We start from the raw sequence: 22,726 nt of genomic DNA on the forward strand, positions 1-22,726 counted from the left end.
ACTTTAACACTGTTTAAATTCAGGATATAATAATAATAGTAATAATAATAATAATAATAATAATAATAATGCCGGGCTAAGTGGCTCAGACGGTCGACGCGCTGGCCTTCTGGCCCCAACTTGGCTGGTTCGATCCTGGCTCAGTCCGGTGGTATTTGAAGGTGCTCAAATACGTCGGCCTCGTGTCGGTAGATTTACTGGCACGTAAAAAATCTCCTGCGAGACAAAATTCTGGCACCTCGGCATCTCCGAAAAACGCAAAAGAGTAGTTAGTGGGACGTAAAGCCAAAGACATTAATAATAATAATAATAATAATAATAATTAGGGCTTGGATGTTTAAGACCTAAAAATAGCTCAAATAAGCAAGCAAATATGACCTCAAAAGTGACGAAATATGACATAAAAGTAACAAAATATGACCTGAAATGATTAATCAGATATGGCCATTTTAAAATAAATTATAAATCGAAATGACAATTCCTATGTTCTTTATTCTTACTTTAATGTTAGTTTTCCGAATATACATGTGCATCAATTATTCATAGCGTATTATCCTTGATTCACTTATCAAACTTTTGTGAATACATACCTATAGAGTACTAAGTTCGCTAAGATTATCAGATCACACAATATTTTAAAAGTCAAAACATGTTTGCTCCCTGCATTGGTGGTTTGAAATACGAGAAAAATAGAAATCAATCTATTTAAAAATATATATTTTGGAACGTTTAAACCTAGATGTCATTAACATTATTGAAATGCGTTAAAGTTTAAATTGAGCACCAAGAAACAAATTAAGTTGATGGCTTTCAATACATTATGGTAGGGCGTCAGAGCCTATAGTGCAAACTCACATACCTTTTCCATTCTTCTCCGCAGATGGAATTGAAGTATATGACAAAATTCACCTTCAATGCATCAGGCGCGAAAGACCTCCGATTATCACTTAACACATTCTTGTAATAAGAGAAGCTCCTTTCTACGTCACAAGACATTATTGGTGCATGTTTAAATAATGTTAAATCATTGCTGTCGAGTATGCAGACATCTTCAAGTGTACCGTACTGGTACCTTCTCCTCTAAGAACATCATTTATCTTGCACACGCGGTGAAAACCATAATTTCGGTTAAGCACATTTTGAAGTTAACGTTTTACCCTGTCACCAACTATTCCATGTGATTGTTGTACTGAAAGTTCAACACTTCTCGCAATGTCAATACTTGCATGAATTTGTAAGCCAGCGGATTCTAAATGAGTAATTGCACTCAAACATCATTCCAAAGTTCGACTTAATGTATGCCAGACTTTCTGACAAACTGTTGGAAAAAAATCCTGCGCAATTTTGGTAGAAGAGGCATCATCTTTGTTGAAGCCGTTAATAATGTTTTTGATAGAGGAGTAGTTTTAGCAATAATACGCAGCAGCATCGAGCCACGTCCACCACCTAGTAAGAACTGTCTGTGGATGGAGTGGTGTCGAAGGAGCTAACTCTTTGAAATTTGTAACCCGCAGTGGTGCTTTAAAAAAAAATTGACGTTAGATATTCATTTGTCAACTTCAGGAAAATTTCCACAAATTTTTTCTGCCACCCTATGCAGAGCATGCGCAAGGCAAGTGACTTGAATCATTCTTCGATAAAACAGCTTGAGGCCTTCAGCAGCTTTCACCATGTACGGAGCAGCATCAGTAACAAAGAGAAGAACGTTTTCCCGCTTAATTTCATCCTCCCACAAAAATGTTAGTGCATTATCAAAAAGAATTGCAATTGTTGAATGATTTGCTCTCTCTGAAACTTCTGAGGTTAGTAGAAAAATATCCCCAGGGCGATCAACACGGAGTGTTCCAATAATTAATTTCCTTTACCTGCAGTGTCCGTCGTCTCATCAATAGACATCCAAATCTTATTGTCTGCTACAGTGTGTCGTATTCGATTTAGAGTATCTTCATAGCAACGCGTTAAATAGATTTTTCCCAGTGTTGACTCTGTAGGATCAGATTTTTTAGTGCATTTCTCCAGGAAATTCTTAAAATGGGGATTGTTCACCTTGTTTAGATGAATGTTTGTAGACACCATCATCTCACATACTTCCTTTGAAATATCTGATCATCTCTCCATTGCTGAAGATGCGACAGCCTTATCGAATATCAATTGCTGCCTCTTCTAATCGACATGTTGTTGTTTGACATTGCTGCTGTGTTTTGCTGTGTTAAAATGCTGTTGAACATTAAAACGTTTTTCAGCCACGACTTTCACTTCACACAACTTGCAAAATAGAACTAAACCGTTTGTACAGAAATATTCTTCTCCAAATTCCTAAACAAAACTTCATAACTTAATACTAGTAGAAGACTTTTCCTTAGGCATGCTGGAATGTGTGCTGGGTTATGATTTACTGTAAAATGACGCTTGTGTAAATGAAAGGAGATTGAGTTTCTGACATATGAACAAAGACAAGTGAGCGATTACCAGAAGTAATTAGCTCAGTGCTGGGATGGGATTTTCCGGATTATTTCTGTCTCTACCTGGGAGACCGGATTACCAAGTACAGCGGGAAATTCTTGAAATGGGGATTGTTCACCTTGTTTAGACGAATGTTTGCAGACACCATCATCTCACATACTTCCGCTGTACTAAAAGCGTGATAGCGAGAAGCAGTTTTGTGAACACTAGTTCGCATTCGGTAAGTTGAAAATGATTTTGCACACCTACAGCTGTCGTCAAACTGCCGAAATATGACGTTTCTACTAAAATAGCTTCAAAATATGACCTTATGGCAAAAATAGCCAAAATATGCATTTATATGACAAATGAAAATCACTTGATTGTGACGATAATCATCTGATTCGCACCGAAATCCAATCAAACAAGAAAATAGAGACAAAGAAAAAATATGACTTTTCCTAAACATCTGAGCACTAATAATAATAATAATAATAATAATAATAATAGTAGTAGTAGTAATAATAATAATAATAATAATAATAATAACAATAATAATAATAATAATAATAATAATAATAATACAGTAGAACCCCGTTTATCCTAAAAGGGGGTGGAGCCACTTTGGTTGATGCATTTTTTCAGATGGCACACGGTAAATATTTTCTGAAGTTAAATATCGAAATAAAAATGCATAAACTCTGTTAAGTAAAGGTGCATACAGTATACTAACATTAACATGTTTACATAATGCCACTCATTGTATGAAATCGGTTATTTTCTTCTGAATTTTCTTAGTGCAGCACTGTCGTGCAGCTATGTCGCACCATCGTTTAATCAACAATACATCAGCTGGTGTAGATTCATTGCTTTGTTCAACAAAGCGCAAAGCGATCTGAAATAATGAAACAATTTTTTTGTTACTACTGAACTGAATACTGTATACAGTCATTTTATTACAGTACTGTAATTTAAGCGTATGGTACTGTATTAAAAAAAAAAAATTGAAATCAATCTTACCTCTATTGCATTATATCCATCATCTGCTGTAACTCAATTCTCAAAACTGCTATTGTCAAGGTCGGAGTCATTTCCGTAATCTTCATGACGAATAATACAGTAATAATAATAATAATAATAATAATAATAATAATAATAATAATAATAATAATAATAATAATAATAATAATAATAATAATAATAATACAGTTATAATATAATCACACAGGTCCTTTCCTTCAAATATCTAGGAGAAATCATTGTACCATCTGGATTAGACAGGAAAGCTAATTTAGAAAGAGCCACCAAACTCCTGAAAGCATACTGAATAACATGGAATCACTACAATAAAAGAGTGATGTCACAAAATGCAAAACTTCGGCATTACAAAACTGTTGTTCTTCCGGAAGCTTTGTATGCCTCAGAAACCACATCTCTAAAGGGCCACTCTAAAATTGATGAAATTGAAAAACAAGAACAAAAAATTCTTAGGAAAATATATGGACCCGTTCATGTAAATGGTATATAGATCAAAAGAAAAACTGTAGATTTGTACAAAGCAATCGACAAGTTCACCAACACCGTACGCAGGAGACGATTTAAATTCTATGGCCACATCTGTAGAATGGACGACACTAGATATCCAAAAATAACTGCATGGTATAATTAATGCAAAGAAGGTCAAAATCAGCTGGTTAGAGGAAATAAAGCAGGACTTAAAAGAAATGAACATCACAGAAGATACCATCAGGGATCACAAGGCTTTTGGAAGTCTGGTTGCAAAGCATACGTTCACAGAAAAGGCTAAAAGAACCACAGCGAAACAATGGACGGAAGAATGCAAGAAACAGCATAGCGAGTTCATGAAGAGTTGGGAGGAGAAGAAGAAAGGAAAACCATCATCAAGCTAACAAGTTCCAACGTGCTCTGTAAACGGGCATAACAAAGAAAGAAGAAAGAATACAGTAATAATAATAATAATAATAATAATAATAATAATAATAATATTAATAATAATAATATTTCCTGCTTGTTCAAGAAAAAATGTATCATGGAACGAACTAGAGGGTAAGAAACTGTTTTGTTTTATGTTACACGTGCATTCTGGCATAAGTCATAATATAAAAATAGAGTGTGCCTAGTAGTTCTCAGCACATATAGCAAGAGAATTACTAATATCGACGGCTAAGAATGAGAGGGTAAAAACAAAATATTATACAATTTTGCCAGAGCATTTTGGTTATGCCGGGATTCGGTTAAGCGAAGTTCGGTTAAGCGGGGTTCTACTGTAATAATAATAATAATAATAATAATAATAATAATAATAATAATAATAATAATAATAATAATAATAATAACCGAGCTCGATAGCTGCAGTCGCTTAAGTGCGGCCAGTATCCAGTAATCGGGAGATAGTGGGTTCGAACCCCAATGTCGGCAGCCCTGAAGATGGTTTTCCGTGGTTTCCCATTTTCACACTAGGCCTTTCCTGTCCCATCGTCGCCATAAGACATATCTGTGTCGGTGCGACGTAAAACAAATAGCAAAAAAAAAATCATCATCATCATGTCAACCATAAACAAAAATTAATTTAATTGAAGACTCGTCTGATTGGACGCATAATTCTGGATAAATCTAAGAGAAATCTAAGAGAAATTATAAATGGAGAGGAAAATCTACGAGTGTACTAAAAACTCAAATAATCTACTACTATGATAGGAATGATGCGAGAACAGTTTACACAAATTCTGCTTAAAAAATGTAGCTTCTATTAATGGTAGAAGTCTTCCATTCATCTCGTAGTCTCCATTCCTCCACAGGTTCTCACCTCATGTTTCACTTAGCTTCGATGTTTCATGTTCCAAATAAATAAGAGATTTATTTACCCACCATCGATATGGAATCTGAAGCCTATACATTTCCGTGTCCCAAGCGTTGATGAGTTTATGAACCCAGGTACAAATCCTTCGCTGGAGACATGTTGACTTGTTGGCTTCACACTTGGTCTTGAAACAATGCGTTAACACCTAAAACTAGCACAAATATTAGTGCCTATCCCAGACACATGATTTCCAATTAGCTTGTAGAGTAGACACTTAACTTTTATTGTACAAAGTTAGAATTACAGATCAGATGTAAGGCTTTTCAGGCGTTTGCTCTATTAACCAGCGTTTCATCTTAGGTTTGACACTAGACTCATCAGGATAACTGTGATAACGCCCATGTCCACAGCCGAAGCAGTGCACTGTTTCTTGACACTGGCTTGTATTGCTAGGTGGGCAATAATTCCATTGTGGAGATTTATCTCCCATATGCAGTTATCAGACTGTGCCTCTTATAATGGGCTTCTGATAAGTTAACCTGCATACACCCTAGCGTCAGTGGGTAGGGTCTGACACATCCCACTCTGATGAGTCTAGTGTCAGACCTAAGACGAAACGCTGGTTAATAGAGCAAACGCCAGAAAAGCCTTACATCTGATCTGTTTTTGACATGCTCTATTGGTGAAAATTATCTAATTCCCTCCATGGGAACTTAGAATTTTCCATTCAAAGTTAGAATTGCAAGTAAGACAGTAATATAGTCTTCGGACGAAGGCTGTCAGCTGGGAGTTCGGGATCGGAAGTAAACTCTGATTGGTTGTTCACTACGTCACATAGAACATTCCAGAGACATGACTATTCTCTTGTCAGAACCAGCACAGTTAACGTCTTAATACATGTGCAAGAGTATAATCACCCTCCTGAATCTCAACGGTTAGCTCTTCCTGCTTAATTTATCACTAGTGGATGAAAACTAGGTCACCAGGTCACACGTAACCTTGAGCCGACCAGTGGATTCCAAAGCATTCAATATGGTAGATAGCTAACACTCGTGCAGATTGAGCAAAGTATCACCTTGTCACTTGTATCAGGGACAGTATGTATGTATATATTTATTTCAACATAGCTCTGGAATACATGGAACAATTTCAACCAAATTTGGTACACATATGACTTACTATCTGGAATAAGATACTGTGGGGGCAAAAGATACCCCTAAGTGTGGGGAAGTGGTGACATGTAAAAATAATCAATAACAACCAATATTAGTGTCGTATCCATAGTTTTCAGGGTCGTTGATGTGAATAGTGACACTCTGGATGCCGTTTAAGTCCAACTTCAGCCCCCATCATTATGGGGGTGAGAAGGGGTGAAAAAGAAATTGTTCAGAATGACCAAGATCATGGATATATTTGTGAATATTCCACCATAGCTCCCAACTAAACTTGGTACTCATGTGACTTTCTATCAAAAAATAAAATACTGTGTTGGCAAAACATTTCTAGGACTGCAGGTGGAGATATGGAGTGACATGTAAAAATAATCTAAAACAACCAATGTTAGTGTTGAATCCATAGTTTTTGAAATCGCTGAGAAAAATAGTGACATTCCAGATGCCGTATTCCAAGTACAGCCCCCATCAGCATGGTGGGAAAGAAGGGGTGAAAAAGGAAATGTTCAAAGTGACTGAGATTATGAATGTATGTGTGTATGTTCCAGCATAGCTCTCAACCAAACTTGGTATCCATAGATGACTTACAGTCTGGAAAAGAAATACTATGGGGGTAAGACACCCCTGATACCCCTCAGGTAGTTAGTGACATGCAAAAATAATCGTAAAAGACTGATATTAGTGTCAATTCCATAGTTTTTGGTGTTGCTGAGGTGAACTGTGATACTCTGGATGCTGTTTAAGTTCAAGTCCAGCCTCCATCAGCATGGGGGATGAGAAGGGGTGAAAATGAAAGTGTCTAAAATGACAATCAATCAATCAATCAATCAATCAATCAATCAATCACTACTGATCTGCATTTAGGGCAGTCGCCCAGGTGGCAGATTCCCTATCTGTTGTTTTCCTAGCCTTTTCTTAATTTATTGCAAAGAAATTAGAAATTTATTGAACATCTCCCTTGGTAAGTTATTCCAGTCCCTAACTCCCCTTCCTATAAATGAATATTTGCCCCAATTTGTCCTCTTGAATTCCAACTTTATCTTCATATTGTGATCTTTCCTACTTTTAAAGACACCACTCAAACTTATTTGTTTACTGATGTCCTCCCACGCCATCTCTCCACTGACAGCTCGGAACATACCACTTATTACATGTGATAAAATTCATTTTTGGGTCCGTATTGAAAATATTTGTATTAAATAACACGTGTATGTTTTTATAGTCATCCACCTATTCAATACAATACAGTTTAAAAAAAATTAGGACATTGTCCTTATTAAAATTGTTGACATGAAATTAGTATATTAGATGGTACATGTTTCGCCCATCAATAGTGGGCATCATCAGCCATATTTTTCACCTTAGAATAGATCAGGTACCTGATTGGAAATAATCTATGAATGCTGTTAAAAACTATGTCGTATAAAATATATTGGAGATTGTTAAACAACTATTACAATATAAAATGTAGTATGCTGTTATTTGAAAATATTAGTGATAATATTGGAGTCTAAAACATGGCAGTTGTTTAAGGATTATGATATAATAAAAGATATTACAATGAAGATAAAAATCAGAAAATACATTCCATTTAGTTGTCAAATGGCGTATTGTTAAAAAATTAAAATTTTTTTTTTTATGGAAAGTTAAGCAATGGTAATGATCATTGGTTCTTGCAGTTAATAAATGTTGATTTTCATTTATTTGCTTATAGATTTTGAAGAGTTGTTTTTATGGCCTGGTTCCTTTGAGATGATATTAGTTGGAAATATTGGTGCCGTAGGCTATATTGAAATCTTTGTAGGCGTCATTAGACCATCTTCTATGATGTGGTAAGAGTTTGTGATGTTGCTGTTGAGCGTGTTGAGCTAAGCGTGTTTGTTGGAAGGGAACGTTGTTGTCATTCAGTGATTAGCCAAAGGTATGATGAGTTCTGTAATTAAAGAGATAATTTGAAAATTTAATGAATTACCATAATTGGAATTATGGGGCCAAATAGTGGAAGTTAAATTTGGAGTGTTGTCACTTACCCCTTCGAGCGCTGCGATGTTAGTTTAGCTTGAGAGTTTTAGAGTAACTGGCAGTCGCCGAGCTCTTACTACGCGTGTTGTATTTGTGAAGTCATTTTTTTATTTTTAAAATTATTTTTTTTAACAATACGCCATTTGACAACTAAATGCAATGTATTTTCTGATTTTTATCTTCATTGTAATATCTTTTATTATGTCATAATCCTTAAACAACTGCCATGTTTTAGACTCCAATATTATCACTAATATTGTCAAATAACAACATACTACATTTTATATTGTAATAGTTGTTTAACAATCTCCAATATATTTTATACGACATAGTTTTTAACAGCATTCATAGATTATTTCCAATCAGGTACCTGATCTATTCTAAGGTGAAAAATATGGCTGATGATGCCCACTATTGATGGGCAAAACATGTACCATCTAATATACTAATTTCATGTCAACAATTTTAATAAGGACAATGTCCTAATTTTTAAAAAATTGTATTGTATTGAATAGGTGGATGAATATTAAAATATACAAGTGTTATTTAATACATACCACTTAGTCGAGTAGCTCGTTTCCTTTCTCCCAAGTCTTCCCAGCCCAAACTTTGCAACATTTTTGTAACGTTACTCTTTTTTCGGAAATCGCCCAGAACAAATCGAGCTGCTTTTCTTTGGATTTTTTCCATTTCTTGAATCAAGTAATCCTGATGAGGGTCCCATACACTGGAACCATACTCTAGTTGGGGTCTCACCAGAGACAAATATGCTCTCTTCTTTACATCCTTACTACAACCCCTAAATACCCTCATAACCATGTGCAGAGATCTGTACCTTTTATTTACAATCATATTTATGTGATTGCCCCAATGAAGATCTTTCCTTATATTAATACCTAGGTACTTACAATGATCCCCAAAGGGAACTTTCACCCCATCAACACAGTAATTAAAATTGAGAGGACTTTTCCTATTTGTGAAACTCACAACCTGACTTTTATCTCCGTTTATCATCATACCATTGCCTACTGTCCATCTCACAACATTATCGAGGTCATTTTGCAGTTGCTCACAATCGTGTAACTTATTTATTACTCTGTACAGAATAACATCATCTGCAAAAAGCCTTATCTCTGATTCCACTTCTTTACACATATCATTGATATATATAAGAAAACATAAAGGTCCAATAATACACAGGAATTCCCCTCTTGATTATTACAGGGACAGATAAAGCTTCACCTACTCTAATTCTCTGAGTTCTATTTTCTAGAAACAGCCACCCATTCAGTCACTCTTTTGTCAAGTCCAATTGCATCATTTTTGCCAGTAGTCTCCCATGATCTACCCTATCAAATGCCTTAGACAGGTCGATCGCGATACAGTCCAATTGACCTCCTGAATCCAGGATATCTGCTATATCTTGCTGGAATCCTACAAGTTGGGCTTCAGTGGAATAACCTTTCCTAAACCCAAACTGCCTTCTATCAAACCAGTTATTAATTTCGCAAACAAGTTTTATATAATCAGAAAGAATGCTTTCCCAAAGCTTACATACAATGCATGTCAAACTGACTGGCCTGTAATTTTCAGCTTTGGCTATCACCCTTTCCTAGATTGGTATTACCAGGTATATGCGTAAGTTTTTGCCGGATTTTTTTTTGTGGTAAAGAAAACATGTAATTTTAAAGGGTTGCTTATTCAAAATATTGGCCATTGGGTTCTACACACTTCACCCATCTTTCAGGTAAGTTATGAATACCATGCCAGAGTAACAGCTTGTCTTTTGTGGTAAACCATTTGTCAAGCCATTTTTCCAACTTCCTCGAAATTGCTGAAGTGCTGCTCTGTGAGCGCGTGGCCCGTTGATGCGAAGAGGTGATAGTTAGATGGTGCCAGGTCGGGACAGTACGGCGCTGCAGAAGGATGTCCCATCCAAGCGATTTCAAGATGTCTTTCAGTGGTTTTGCTGTATGAGATGGTGCATTGTTATGCAGCAGAATGACTTTACCATCTCTTCTGGACCATTCTGGTCGTCTTTCGATCAATGCGTGATTTAAATTAATCATTTGTTGGCGATAGCGTTACGCATTAGCGGTTTCGCCGGGCTTCAAGAGTTCATAATACACAATACCGTTTTGGTCCCACCCGACACAAATCATGGTTTTCTTGCTGAAGCGATTTCCCCTTGGTGTTGAAGGACCAGCTTTGCCAAGTGACAGCCACGATTTGCTCCGCTTCGTGTTTTCAAAATAAATCCATTTTTCATCACCTGTCACAATTCAGTACATAAATGATTTTCTTTTGTGGCGTTGAAGCAGCATTTCACAAGTGACTTTGCGATTTTCCATCTGCCGTTCATTCAGATAGTGTGAGACCCATTTACCAAGTTTACCGATCTTCCCCATTGCTTGTAAACATCTGCTGATTGTTTTTTGTGACACATTTAATTCTTGTGCCAATGGCTATTGAGTTTGAGTTGGGTCATCATCCAGAGTGCGCACTGTCTTTCACATTGAAATCACCACCTTCTAAATTGACAAAACCATGTCTCACATGTTCTAATCGATGGAGCATGTTCACCATATGTTTTTATCAGCAAACAATGACTTTCCACAACCTTTTTCTTTTGATTAAATGAGAAAAGCAATGTGTGCTGCAAATGTTCTTTTTCATGCACAAACGTCTATATGATCACTGAATGATACAACACGTCACTTGTGTTTGACAGACTCAACTCGTGTGTGTTGGTAGGTTAATGTCAGATGAACAAACTGACGTATGTGTCAAATTCATACGCTGCGTACTGTTTGCTGGCGCCGTCTCTTGGTCAAACCAGAAAAGACGTATGCATACACCTGGTAAATACACTGTTTTTGGGGTCACATGGCTAATTGGCGAAAATCCCAATGACATTTGGAATTGTGTACATCATACCTATAGTGTGACACGTAAATACATACATTTCCTCATTTATTTGCATTATTTATTTGAAAATATCACCTACTTCCCAAACAATCAGTGTTGCCACAAGGACAAAATTTAATGCAAAACAAAATAACATAAAACCAAAAATTAAAAATTAAACAAACAACAATAACTCTAAAAGAGCAAAATACTTTGTAAAATAACAAAATTCACTTCACACATAATTAACACATACAGTAATACAGATCCTAAAAGTAAACATTAAAAAAAAGTATTACAGCTAGATTTTTGGTCCCGATTTTAAAGTTCTTTTCCAGCTTTTTTGTTTTATTAGTTAACTAAAAGTAAAAAAAAAAAAGGGCTTCATAACCATTGATTTATAAAACTGTTGGTGTTATTTCAAAGCTTCAGAGTAGTTTTAATTGTATTAATTGTATGTTTTCAGTATTCGGGAGATAGTAGGTTCGAACCCCACTGTCGGCAGCCCTGAAAATGGTTTTCCGTGGTTTCCCATTTTCACACCAGGCAAATGCTGGGGCTGTACCTTAATTAAGGCCACGGCCGCTTCCTTCCAACTCCTAGCCCTTTCCCGTCCCATCGTCGCCATAAGACCTATCTGTGTCGGTGCGACGTAAAGCAACTAGCAAAAAAATTGTATGTTTTGTACACAAAGAACAGGGGTATTATTATTATTATTATTATTATTATTATTATTATTATTTTTGAGAATTGTGTCCAAATAACACTTATGTTTGGACTGCTTGAACCGATGTAATGTTTTCTTGCATAAAACCATTGTAACTTGCACTGGGTCCAAGTATGACTGAGGTTCTTTAACCCCTTAACTGGGTACTAAATTCTCCACATGTGTAACCTGTTGTGGGTACTATTTCCCCACTTTGTGATATTTAAATATTTCCTTCATAAATGTGTCAACAATTAGTTTAATCTAATACGATAGTAATTATTATTCTTCAATAATGTGATACTAACATTATGTACATTATTTACATTGTTATGAATCCAAATGTGTTACTAACATTATTTACATTGTTCTGAATCAGGATGATTATAGGTTTTGTAGATTGTTATCTGTGTGATATAGGCAGAAACAAGGTGTTACACACAAAGCCTTTTCACAGTCAGGACACCAGTATGATGTTTCCTCCGCTTCTAAAACTGTCGAAATACCTGCACAATCAAGCCGATCTACTTAACGTTTGGAAGCCGTGCTTCGCGACATAAATGGCTGCGTGGGAACTTCGTGCAAGGCGCCAAAACAAATGCATTTCACGAAGCTGTGACAGCTCTAAAAAACAATAAACAGCACGATCTCGTGGAAAACATATCAACTAATGCGATAGATTCCATGGACACGCCGTATGCCTTCACCGTCAAGATACATACGCGATAAATTTTACGATCGACTGATGCCGTCATACCCACTGTAGAAGCCCAGCGCGAAAACGTCTAAAGACGTCATACCCACTTAAGGGGTTAATAACAGCATTTGCATATACTGGAAAAACACATAGTTAACATTTTAATAACCACCAGATAATAGTCACTAGACAACTTAATTCAGATTCAAACAAGATATTATTATAACAAAAATTTAATATCTCTGTACCTGTAATTAACCTGTACATACTGCAGTATTGATAAATGGATATTGACTGTTCTAATGACACTAGTTCCTTTCAGTCAACTGAAGAGCTTAATTTTCAATTCAGTATTATCCTGTTCATAATTAGAATGTATGATTGGTTGGGTTACAAAGTCTTACAGCTGAAGTGAAAACAAACCTCTTTTAATTAACATAGGGGGATTTATTTTCAGTGTAATATCATGCCATTTGTAAAAAAAAAAAAAATTGTCTTTCTCTTTCAGCAATCTGCAGGCTGTTTTAGTAGGCTCCATACAATCTCTGGTGGGAACATAACTGCTTGTACTCTTTTGTATTTTCTTTGCTGGAAGCAGCAACCTTTTGTTTCGAAGGACGTATAAATTCATCATCACTACTAGAAAAACACAATTCACTATGTATAGAAGACTGAAACTGCCTTTATCTTCAGAGGATGATATTTCTTCACTCCACCCCAGCCCCTTGTCTATTTTAGGTCGATGAACTGGTTTAGGAGTGAGTATAGCGGTCACTTTCACAAATACTCTTTTCAGGGGCAGTTGCAATTTCTTCCTTCAGCATCAATCATCATTGACCTGCATTTAGGGATTTCAAGGAACTTGAAAATTTATTGAACATTTCCCTTGATATATTATTCTAATCCCTAATTTCTCTCCTTATAAATGAATATTTGCTCCAATTTGTCCTCTTGAGTTCCAATATATTATGTTCATATTATGATCTTTCCTACCGTTAAAAACTCCACGCAAACTTATGTGTGTACTAATGTCATTACATGCTATCCCTCCACTGATAGCTCGGAACATACCGCTTAGTCGAGTAGCTTGTCTCCTTACTCCCAAGTTTGCAATATTTTCCTAACTCTAGTCTTTTGTTGGAGATCACCCATAACAAATCGTGCAGCTTTCCTTGGGCTCTTTTCTAGTTCATGTAACAAGTAATTCTGATTTGGCTTCCTTCCTTCCTTTCCTTTCCAACCCTGACTTGACATTGTCGGGTAAGTTTGGTGCTAATTCCTGTGGCACTCTTTCCAGTAGCATTGGGAACTAATCTTTTGTCAATGTTGAAATCCTTTTCCCAGCATCTGACTGTTTCCATTTAGTGAGAAGTTCCCTCCATTTCATTTTTAGAGGCCTAAAGTCGGCAATGTCCAGGGACTGAGTTAAATGGTAGAAATTTTTTGGTAAACAGACAAAGTGAATATTATTTTCTTCACACAGTTTGATAGCATTTACAATGAAATGAGAGATCAAATTATCTCTAGCGAGGACCTTTCCCCCTCTTGCTTCTTAAGAATTGGCAGGACATGTAAAATGAACCACTCTTCAAAAATTGTCAAATCAATCCAACCATCTTTACTCTTATTGTAACAAGCTCCAATGGGTCAATTTTTAGTCCACATTGTTGCCCAAATATTCTCAACATCATAATTGACATAAAGAGAAAGTGAAGTTCCTGCTGCATTACTGCAAAACATGACACTGGTGCTGGATTTTGTAGAGTTCAGTATCCTTTCAAGGTATTTACATCCTCTGTGGCCAAGAGTATTCTTTTTCCCTGGATTGTCACTCACGTTGTGCTTGTCATAATTATACTATACGTGAACTTTTTCTTGAGCCCGTTTTTTACGGGGTGAGGGGTAAGGAGGGAGCGCTGACGCTTCCGGTTATACTGCCAACTGGATGGAAATGAAATCTGAATTGAATCGATAATATGATCGATCGATATGAATTTTCTAAACATCTTACGCCAACAACTCTGTCACACATGCATTATTTAACATTATATAACATTTCTCGATGCGAATCTTGTTCCTAGCATGAATTATATAGTTTGGCTTTGCTGTGTAAACAACATCAGTACTAGTTCGTAAAGTGTACGCCAGATGTCGCACAGCGATGCATAGTTTGTGTTTCAAAGGTTGCCAATATGGATGTCGAAGATAACCGAGGTCTACCAATTCAGCACTAGGGAGCTCAGGGCTCAAGAAGAGGATCGCGTATAGTACATTTTTTCTGAAGTGATATCTTTAAAGAAATCACTCATATTGTCAGTGTATTTGCTGATGACATTTTCAAAATAGCTGCATGACGCTGCTTTATATCAGCAGCAAATCTTATTGCTAACAGGGTGAGCATGTTCAAAAATAATTGCACCCAGTTACATCCTGGAGGATTGTTTTGGAAAGCGTTATAGTTCTACCATCCATAACTTAGAGTATAACTAGCTGATGTACTCGTGCTTCGCTACGGGATTCTGAGAAAGACTGTCTTGGTGGTTTTCCTAACTGAATTCAACATAGGTCATTACAAAAACGTCAGTAGGAATGTAGCGATTGAAAGCAATTATATCATATAAAATATGCGATCAAATGAAAAACCGCACACTTTCTCACTTTCAACGAACAGTACTACGGTGCTGATCTAACAGTCCAAAGTTCCAGAGCTGAAATAACCAGGTCGCAGACTGTTATGAACACTCCTCTGTCATTATTCCATTAAATATGCACACTACTCATTTCAATCAGTGCCTCAAAGTAGGGATTGAATAGCTCGAATGCTATGATGAACCAGTGTGTTACATACCAGCATTATCAGAAAATGTATGAACCAGAGGAGTGGCATGCTAAAGAAGAAAGTTCTCCAACTCCCTAGCTATTTCCGCCAATGTTCAGTCAGGCTGTTATACTCGGTACGCAGTAGTAATCCCATCTATCAGAGTTGAGCGGCACGAAGAACATCACAACAAACAATGGTCAATGTAAAGTTATTGTTGATCAGTGTTACGCGCTTTGAATATTGTAGGCCTTCTGAAATACCACTCTTATCATAGTCGGTACAGTAAAACTGAATGAAACATAAATGATCGGAAATTGTATTGTCTATAACTTTTGTTATGTAGTACTGTATTTTTCGATAGCACCAATAACATAGGTACCGGTATTTAAAAATTAAATTTTAAGCGTCCTCCCATAAACTACCATTTCATCTCAGGAAAATAAATTTTTTTACAGCTTAGACTGTAGTTTCTTATTCCCCGACTCTATATAGCGGTTTTCATTAAATTCTGTTAACCCATTTTCTCGTGGCTCGGCGGTGATATGGACTTAGCAACAAAAATACAAATTAATTAATATCTATGTTATCAGAGCCGGTACGGTAAAAATGTATAAGACATAAATGATTGGAAATTGAATTCTATATAACTTTAGTTATATAGTATTTATCGATAGGACTGCTAATAATATAAATATTCGATAATTAAATTTAAGGCATTCCCCTAAACTACCATTTCACTCAGCGTAAATAAAATGATTTATAGCCTAGATTGTAGTGGCTCATCCCCCGACTTTACATACAGATTTTTATTAAATTCTCTTCAGCCGTTTTCTCGTGATGCGTGTACATACATACAGACAGACAGACAGACAGACAGACAGACAGACAGACAGACAGAAATTACGGAAAAGTAAAAAGTACATTTTCTTGTTACTATGGACATGACCGATACAGAAATACCATTCTTTTCAAATTTTGAGCAATGTACAGACAAAACTCTTATTTTATATATATAGATATATACTCGATTTATATTTTGCTTGGCAAGATGGATGTTCCTTGTATGTTAGATGATGCTCTAATACAACACCCAGGTACTGTATTTACCCAAATATAAGATGCCTTGATTATAAATTGACCTTAAAGAAATGATCTTGATTTTTAGGAAAAGATATTTTTATTATTCGTAAGAGTCTCATTCATGCTATGAAATGAAACACACTTAGGCATCAGATAGTTTTAATGTTTTAAACAAAAGCTTAAAAAATAATAGTGATAATAAATTGTCAACCTAATATAAGCAATTCTGTTATAATGAAACATAATCTTAATTTTATTTTCTAGTCATCACTTTCACCATTTGACTCTGAAAGTTCACGATTTCTTCTGATCCAACCATCTTGTTAGACAAACAACACTTCTTGAAACCATGCACAGTTGATTCTAGATTGAAATGGAAAAAAATAAAATTATAAACAATGACTGCTACAGTTAATTTAACATAATTAAAGGACAATTAAACATATACATACCTGGTGAGGCATTATTCAATGTAGTCTTGAGCCATTGCCCCAGTAATGCCTCAGATGGTTTCTTCAGCATGCTTGAAGGAGTAAGGGGACAGTTACCATCAGGCACTCATTCCTCGTAGAGATATTGAAGATGGTCCTTAAATGGTTTATTCACAATGGCATCAACTACCTGCAGCAGGAGGAGGTCATACCTTCTGGTAGGATTACTAAATATGTATTAAGTTCAGAAACAGCTGTCTTCACATATGGTGTCAAATGCTCTTTAAATGCATCCGTACATAGTAGACTACATGCAGGTCTACCCCGTCACTTATTCCACACTTCCTTTAGCCACTCAACCATAAGTTCAGCAGTCATCCTTCCATCATCATTATATCTGAATATAATGCCACTTGGAAGATTCTTATTTGGCAGATTCCTCCTCTTATTATTATGAATGGTGGAAGCTTTCTTCCATCAGTTAATACTGTCATGTTCTTTGAAGTTTTCCACTGCCACTGGTTTGAATTAATACAGATTTTGAACCTATTGAATCAACTGTAGTATGGAAGGCATATCGAAGTTCACTGGTGTTTCTATCATCTGGATTCCTGATTTGAGATAGCAAATAACTGTGCTGCATACAAAGTCGAATTACATGCCGCTGATATTCTACAAGCTTTGAACTAAAATTATTTGGCAGCCTCTGTGCCAGTGTGGTTCTTCTACGAAGTACTAGCCCTGCCTCCACATGAACCTTAAGTCCATCCTACATTCGCATTACAGTATATTGCTACTGTGGTATCCGGTGTAACGACACTTCTTCCAAGGCTTTCATTCTTATAGTTTTCTGCGAAATAGGAAAAACCATTCTTTTGTTCCTCATGCATATATTCCAGGACTGCTTCTTCCAGGTCTTTGAAACAGCCACCCTTCGGTCCACGAAATGCCTTCCACATAGAATGGGAGTCTTTTAATTATTTCTTCAATTTTTTACAACATCAAAGAATATCTTCTGTAACACCGAAGTTTGTGATCTGAGGCTGTTGTTCGTTTTCACAAATGTCGCCACTTGAAGCTTCAAGTTTGCATTGTAACTGCGATGCATTGCTTTATGTGAATACGACACTACAGTAACTTTCTTCTCAACATGATCACCCATATCATTACCTTTTTCAAAAACATGTATAATAAAGGAAATTTGAAAAACATGTACTGGCACTCACTGTTTTCAGTGCTGGGGAGAAACAGATACAGGTAGGCATGCCGCATGCTCACAGTACACACGTGTGATTAAATGCGAGATCGAAATGGCAATTGCCACGAGTCGATTTGAACTGAACTGAACTGAACAGAACAGAATTCTTTGCCAAGAATATTTTTTGATAGCTTAGTGGAATTGAACAGAATTAAAAACATTTGTGCAACTTTGTTGACGATTGTGATCTTTCTTTCCCCTCTGTGGTGGCAAATCAATTTCCTGCATGACAAGGCTCTTAAATATTACAGCAACAACATACACAAAAGCACAAGCATAGGAAGAATTTAACAGGTTAGAATTTTTAAGTTCGTTGTAGATTATATAGATTTATTTTATAATAATTGTCACAAAATCATATTATGTTGGAGTCCACATATACTGGTATGGTAATTCACATTTTCTGCCCCTCACACGTCACACCGCCCAACAAATGCATTGTTTCCCATGCAGAATCCCAATCCACTAGAACGGTGGAGTGGAAATTTCCACTGTTTCGTTGGGCTCTATTTCATTAAGTCGGAGCTAGGACTGACCTTGAAACATGCGGGGTAAAACCTGCCGCAGTTCTACTCCAATACGAAAATAGGTATTTTGACTATTACACACTATTAGTTATATAAAAAACACCAGTGAGAACAGAAAAGAAAGCAATATTCATAGTTTGCAAAAATGAGATGAACTCAGTTTTAAGATAGTTAAATTATGAAACACTTTGTCTTATATCTGGGTAAATATATGGCATTTAGGGTGAGAATTGTGCTTTAGTTGATGACCTCTGAGTTCTCTTTGGGCCATTTAGTTGGCCTACCTGTGGTCCAAGTGAAAACAACTGATCTCAGTTTTGTTTGGGTCAGGTTTAAGCTGCCATATGTTGAAGTAACAGTTTAAGGAGATCTTGGAGCAAATGTGTTTTCAGCTCCTTGAAATTACTTGACTGAACTGAACTGTCAGAGCCATATCATGATTTTATTTGTTAATTAATTTCAGGATTCCAGTTCATGATACATTTTGAGTTTTTAGGTGTAGTGTTTTGCATTCACATTGCTATATCTGTAAAATAACTCTCTTTTAAGGGTGAAGAACTGCTCCTGGCACGCTTAATGAAATTATCTCCTGTGGAGATGCGATCACTTTTGTATAAATATTTCCAGAAAGTCATTGATTTACGAGAAAGTGGAAGGAGAATGGAAAAGCAGTTGATAGAATTGGATGTAAGTAGTTAACACTATAATTATTTTCTTTTATGTTTTTTACCATATTTATTGCTGTGTAGGATGATGTAAATTTTCTGAAATCAGAGCACATACTATAACATTTCAATATAATTCTTGACTCTCTTCCATTACAGTACCTTACAAAAGTTTAATGAACTTCTGGTCCTACATTTATTGTACAAATTGGTTTGCAAAATATTTTGTGGCTTATTCGCGTTAATATGCACAATATGAAAAACAACCGTTGAAATGTCGAAATTGGTTCAAGAGTTATAATTTTTCAAACATTTTGAGAACCTATAAAAATACCCCTCCTTTGAGTGTAAGGACCACCCTGTTCACTACACTACAGAAGATTTAGGTCTACTTTATTTTATTTTTCTAAATAACTATTCAGCAGAGTGTATATTGGCATAAAAGCTGAAGGATGAAAGTGTCATAAGGTCTTTTTTTTTCTCTTCCTGTGGAGGTTCTTTTTGAAATTTTGCACTTAAATTATAAAAACTAACACTGTATTTAGAAATGCTTGAAAAATCTTTGGAATGAGCTACTGTCACCGAACATGTGCACCTCACATAGTACAGGCTTCACTCAACAGATTGCAAGGGTCGATGCATGTTACAGATGGAGAATTATTGCTGACTGGCATCTTATCTTTGAGGTTACAGTCACTGTCCAAACTGGATAGTGAGTGTCATGAAAAATGCAGAAAAAAGGATCCTTTCGGCTTTTATGGAAATATACGTTCTGTTGGTTAGGTATTTAGAAAAAAATTAGTAGCCATAATACCTGCTTTAGTTTAGTGAACAAAGACCTTTTCACCCAAAAGTGGGGTACTTTATAGGCACTCAAAATTTTTCAAAAATTATAACTTCATAAAGAGAGCCTCCGTAGCTCAGCCGGCAGCGCGCCAGCCTCTCACCGCTGGGTTCTGTGGTTCAAGTCCCAGTCACTCCATGTGAGATTTGTGCTGGACAAAGCGGAGGGGGGACAGGTTTTTCTCCGGGTACCGGTACTTCAGTTTTCCCTGTCATATTTAATTCCAGCAACACACTCCAATATCATTTCATCTGTCATTCATTAATCATTGCCCCAGAGGAGTGCGACAGGCTTCGGCAGCCGGCACAATTCCTATTCTTGCTGCTAGATGGGGGCTTCATTCATTCCATTCCTGACCCTGTCGAATGACTGGAAACGGGCTGAGGATTTTCATTTTCATTATAACTTCTTAAACTTCCATTTAACGTTCTTTTTCATAAGTTGTATACCAACACAAATAAGCCAAAGAGTATTTGCACACCAATTCGTACCATAAATGTAGGACCAGAAGTTTGTTGACCAATTTTCACTGGTAAAAACTCGTGTCCTCATCCCGAGGTGGTGCAGCTCTTTTCAGGCACACCCCCAATGGAGGTGAGCTGCATGTAGCATTTCAACCACATACCAGCCCTCCTGCCATTCTTATATTCCTGGCAGTACCGGGAATCGAACCTGAGCCTCCGAGGACGGCAGCTAATAACACTAACCGTTACGCTATGGAGGTGGAAATTTTCACTGGTGGTCTTAAACTTTTGTTGGGTACTGTAAGTGGGGTTACTATTTGATTTAACAATATCTGTTTGTATATTGATACTCTTCATGGTATGTTTATTAGCCATTATTTGAAGAAATCTGTTTGACAGTATGAGGGCACAATGGAGTCATATTTGAACATCAATTACCTTTCTTAATTACACTGATAGTGCAAGTTTATACCATTTATAAAGGACTGGTTAGTTGTAGCAGCAAGGACTGTGTTTTGTTTATCCTCAGTAATAGGATCTGCTTAAAATACTGATGTGCAATATTGGCAACTTTAGAAAGATGTATCTAGGTCGAGGCAGATAGGTTCCTCTCCAGTTTAATCTCTTCATCAGCCCTCATTGTGTTCTGGTCCAGGTTCCATTTACTTTTTGCTCCTAACAATTCCACCAACCTTAGTCCTCCTGACTTCTTTTTTCTTTCATTTGTAATTCCACAGATATTTGATATTTTTTTTCTACATACTTCTATTATGTCCAGTCCATTCCAGTTTAATTTTCTCCATTTTATCTATTCATTTTCTACATTTTTTTCTCCAAATGTCTTCATTTCACACTATTTCCTTGTCCTCTGTGAGGCAAGGCAACAAAATAGAAAATAAAGACATCTCTGCACAGGCCATCACAGTCCCTAGAGGAATGTAAGGTCAAGGCTTCCACTATCCATAATTTCAGCACTAAGAGGGATAGAGCAGTCAACTCGTGCCCAGCAACAATCTTGGCCCCTGCTGTTTAACGTGGTAGGTAATTGGTTTGCAGGCTAAGTGAACCCCGGGGGTTGTGTGTTGCTCAAGAAATTGGAAATCTCATTTCTAAAGTTTTCAACTTCCTGACAGGGATTGAATCCATGTCTGTCAAGGTGAATCAGGTATATCTTCACCACCTCAACAAAGCAGCCCTCTCTCCTACAATGTACAGAAATTACCAGGAATTTCATTTCAACAGTATGGTTTAGTTTTAATGAGCCATAAACTTGGGGACTTGGGAAATCGTCAGTTTGGACTTTTTAAATACATGATGTAAGTGAGTGTCCTCCTAGACCTTAGTTCCTGAAATAACCAAGAATAAATTTCCTAGCACATTTTGTATATTTCACTAGGTAACAAAATGTAACCTGATTATCATATTTTTGGTGGTTTTTCCTTTCGTCTTGTGATGCCACTTTTGATTAGCTTTTCCATAATGCTCATGTATGTATGTGTATCCTTTACTCCCATTTCCTGATACATGGTCGGGGACGAGGTGAGATGAAATTGTATGCCATATTTTGGCAGCCGGATGCATTTCCTGATGCCAACCTCAGTTGAGGAGCTAATGAAGATGAAATGAATGATGGTGATTGAAATTAGATAAGGAGTTGATAGGAAATGGCTGCGGCCTATGAATAGAAACTGTCTTGACATTTGCCTTGAAGTGAAAATAGGAAATCATAGAAAACCATTTTCAGGACGGCCAATGGTGGGTTTTGAACCCACTTGAATGCTGAATGCAGAAATTGGCTCCATAGCCGTAGTGCGTTAACACGTGCGGCCACTCCACTTAATTTTTTTCCATAATGTTGATATTTTGGAT

The 22,726-nt window shown here is 36.5% G+C and overlaps 1 protein-coding gene across 1 annotated transcript in view; it reads left to right on the plus strand.

Annotated features, from left to right (window-relative positions):
- Positions 1-22,726, plus strand: part of cos (kinesin-like protein costa) — a 248,599-nt gene that overhangs the window by 191,517 nt on the left and 34,356 nt on the right. Inside the window, exon 13 of the mRNA XM_068225849.1 lies at positions 19,434-19,571. Coding sequence (XP_068081950.1) covers positions 19,434-19,571 — 138 coding nt within the window. The remainder of the gene's footprint in view (positions 1-19,433; positions 19,572-22,726) is intronic.

The sequence above is a fragment of the Anabrus simplex genome, chromosome 2, assembly GCF_040414725.1.
Source record: "Anabrus simplex isolate iqAnaSimp1 chromosome 2, ASM4041472v1, whole genome shotgun sequence".
NCBI classification, from domain to species: domain Eukaryota; kingdom Metazoa; phylum Arthropoda; class Insecta; order Orthoptera; family Tettigoniidae; genus Anabrus; species Anabrus simplex.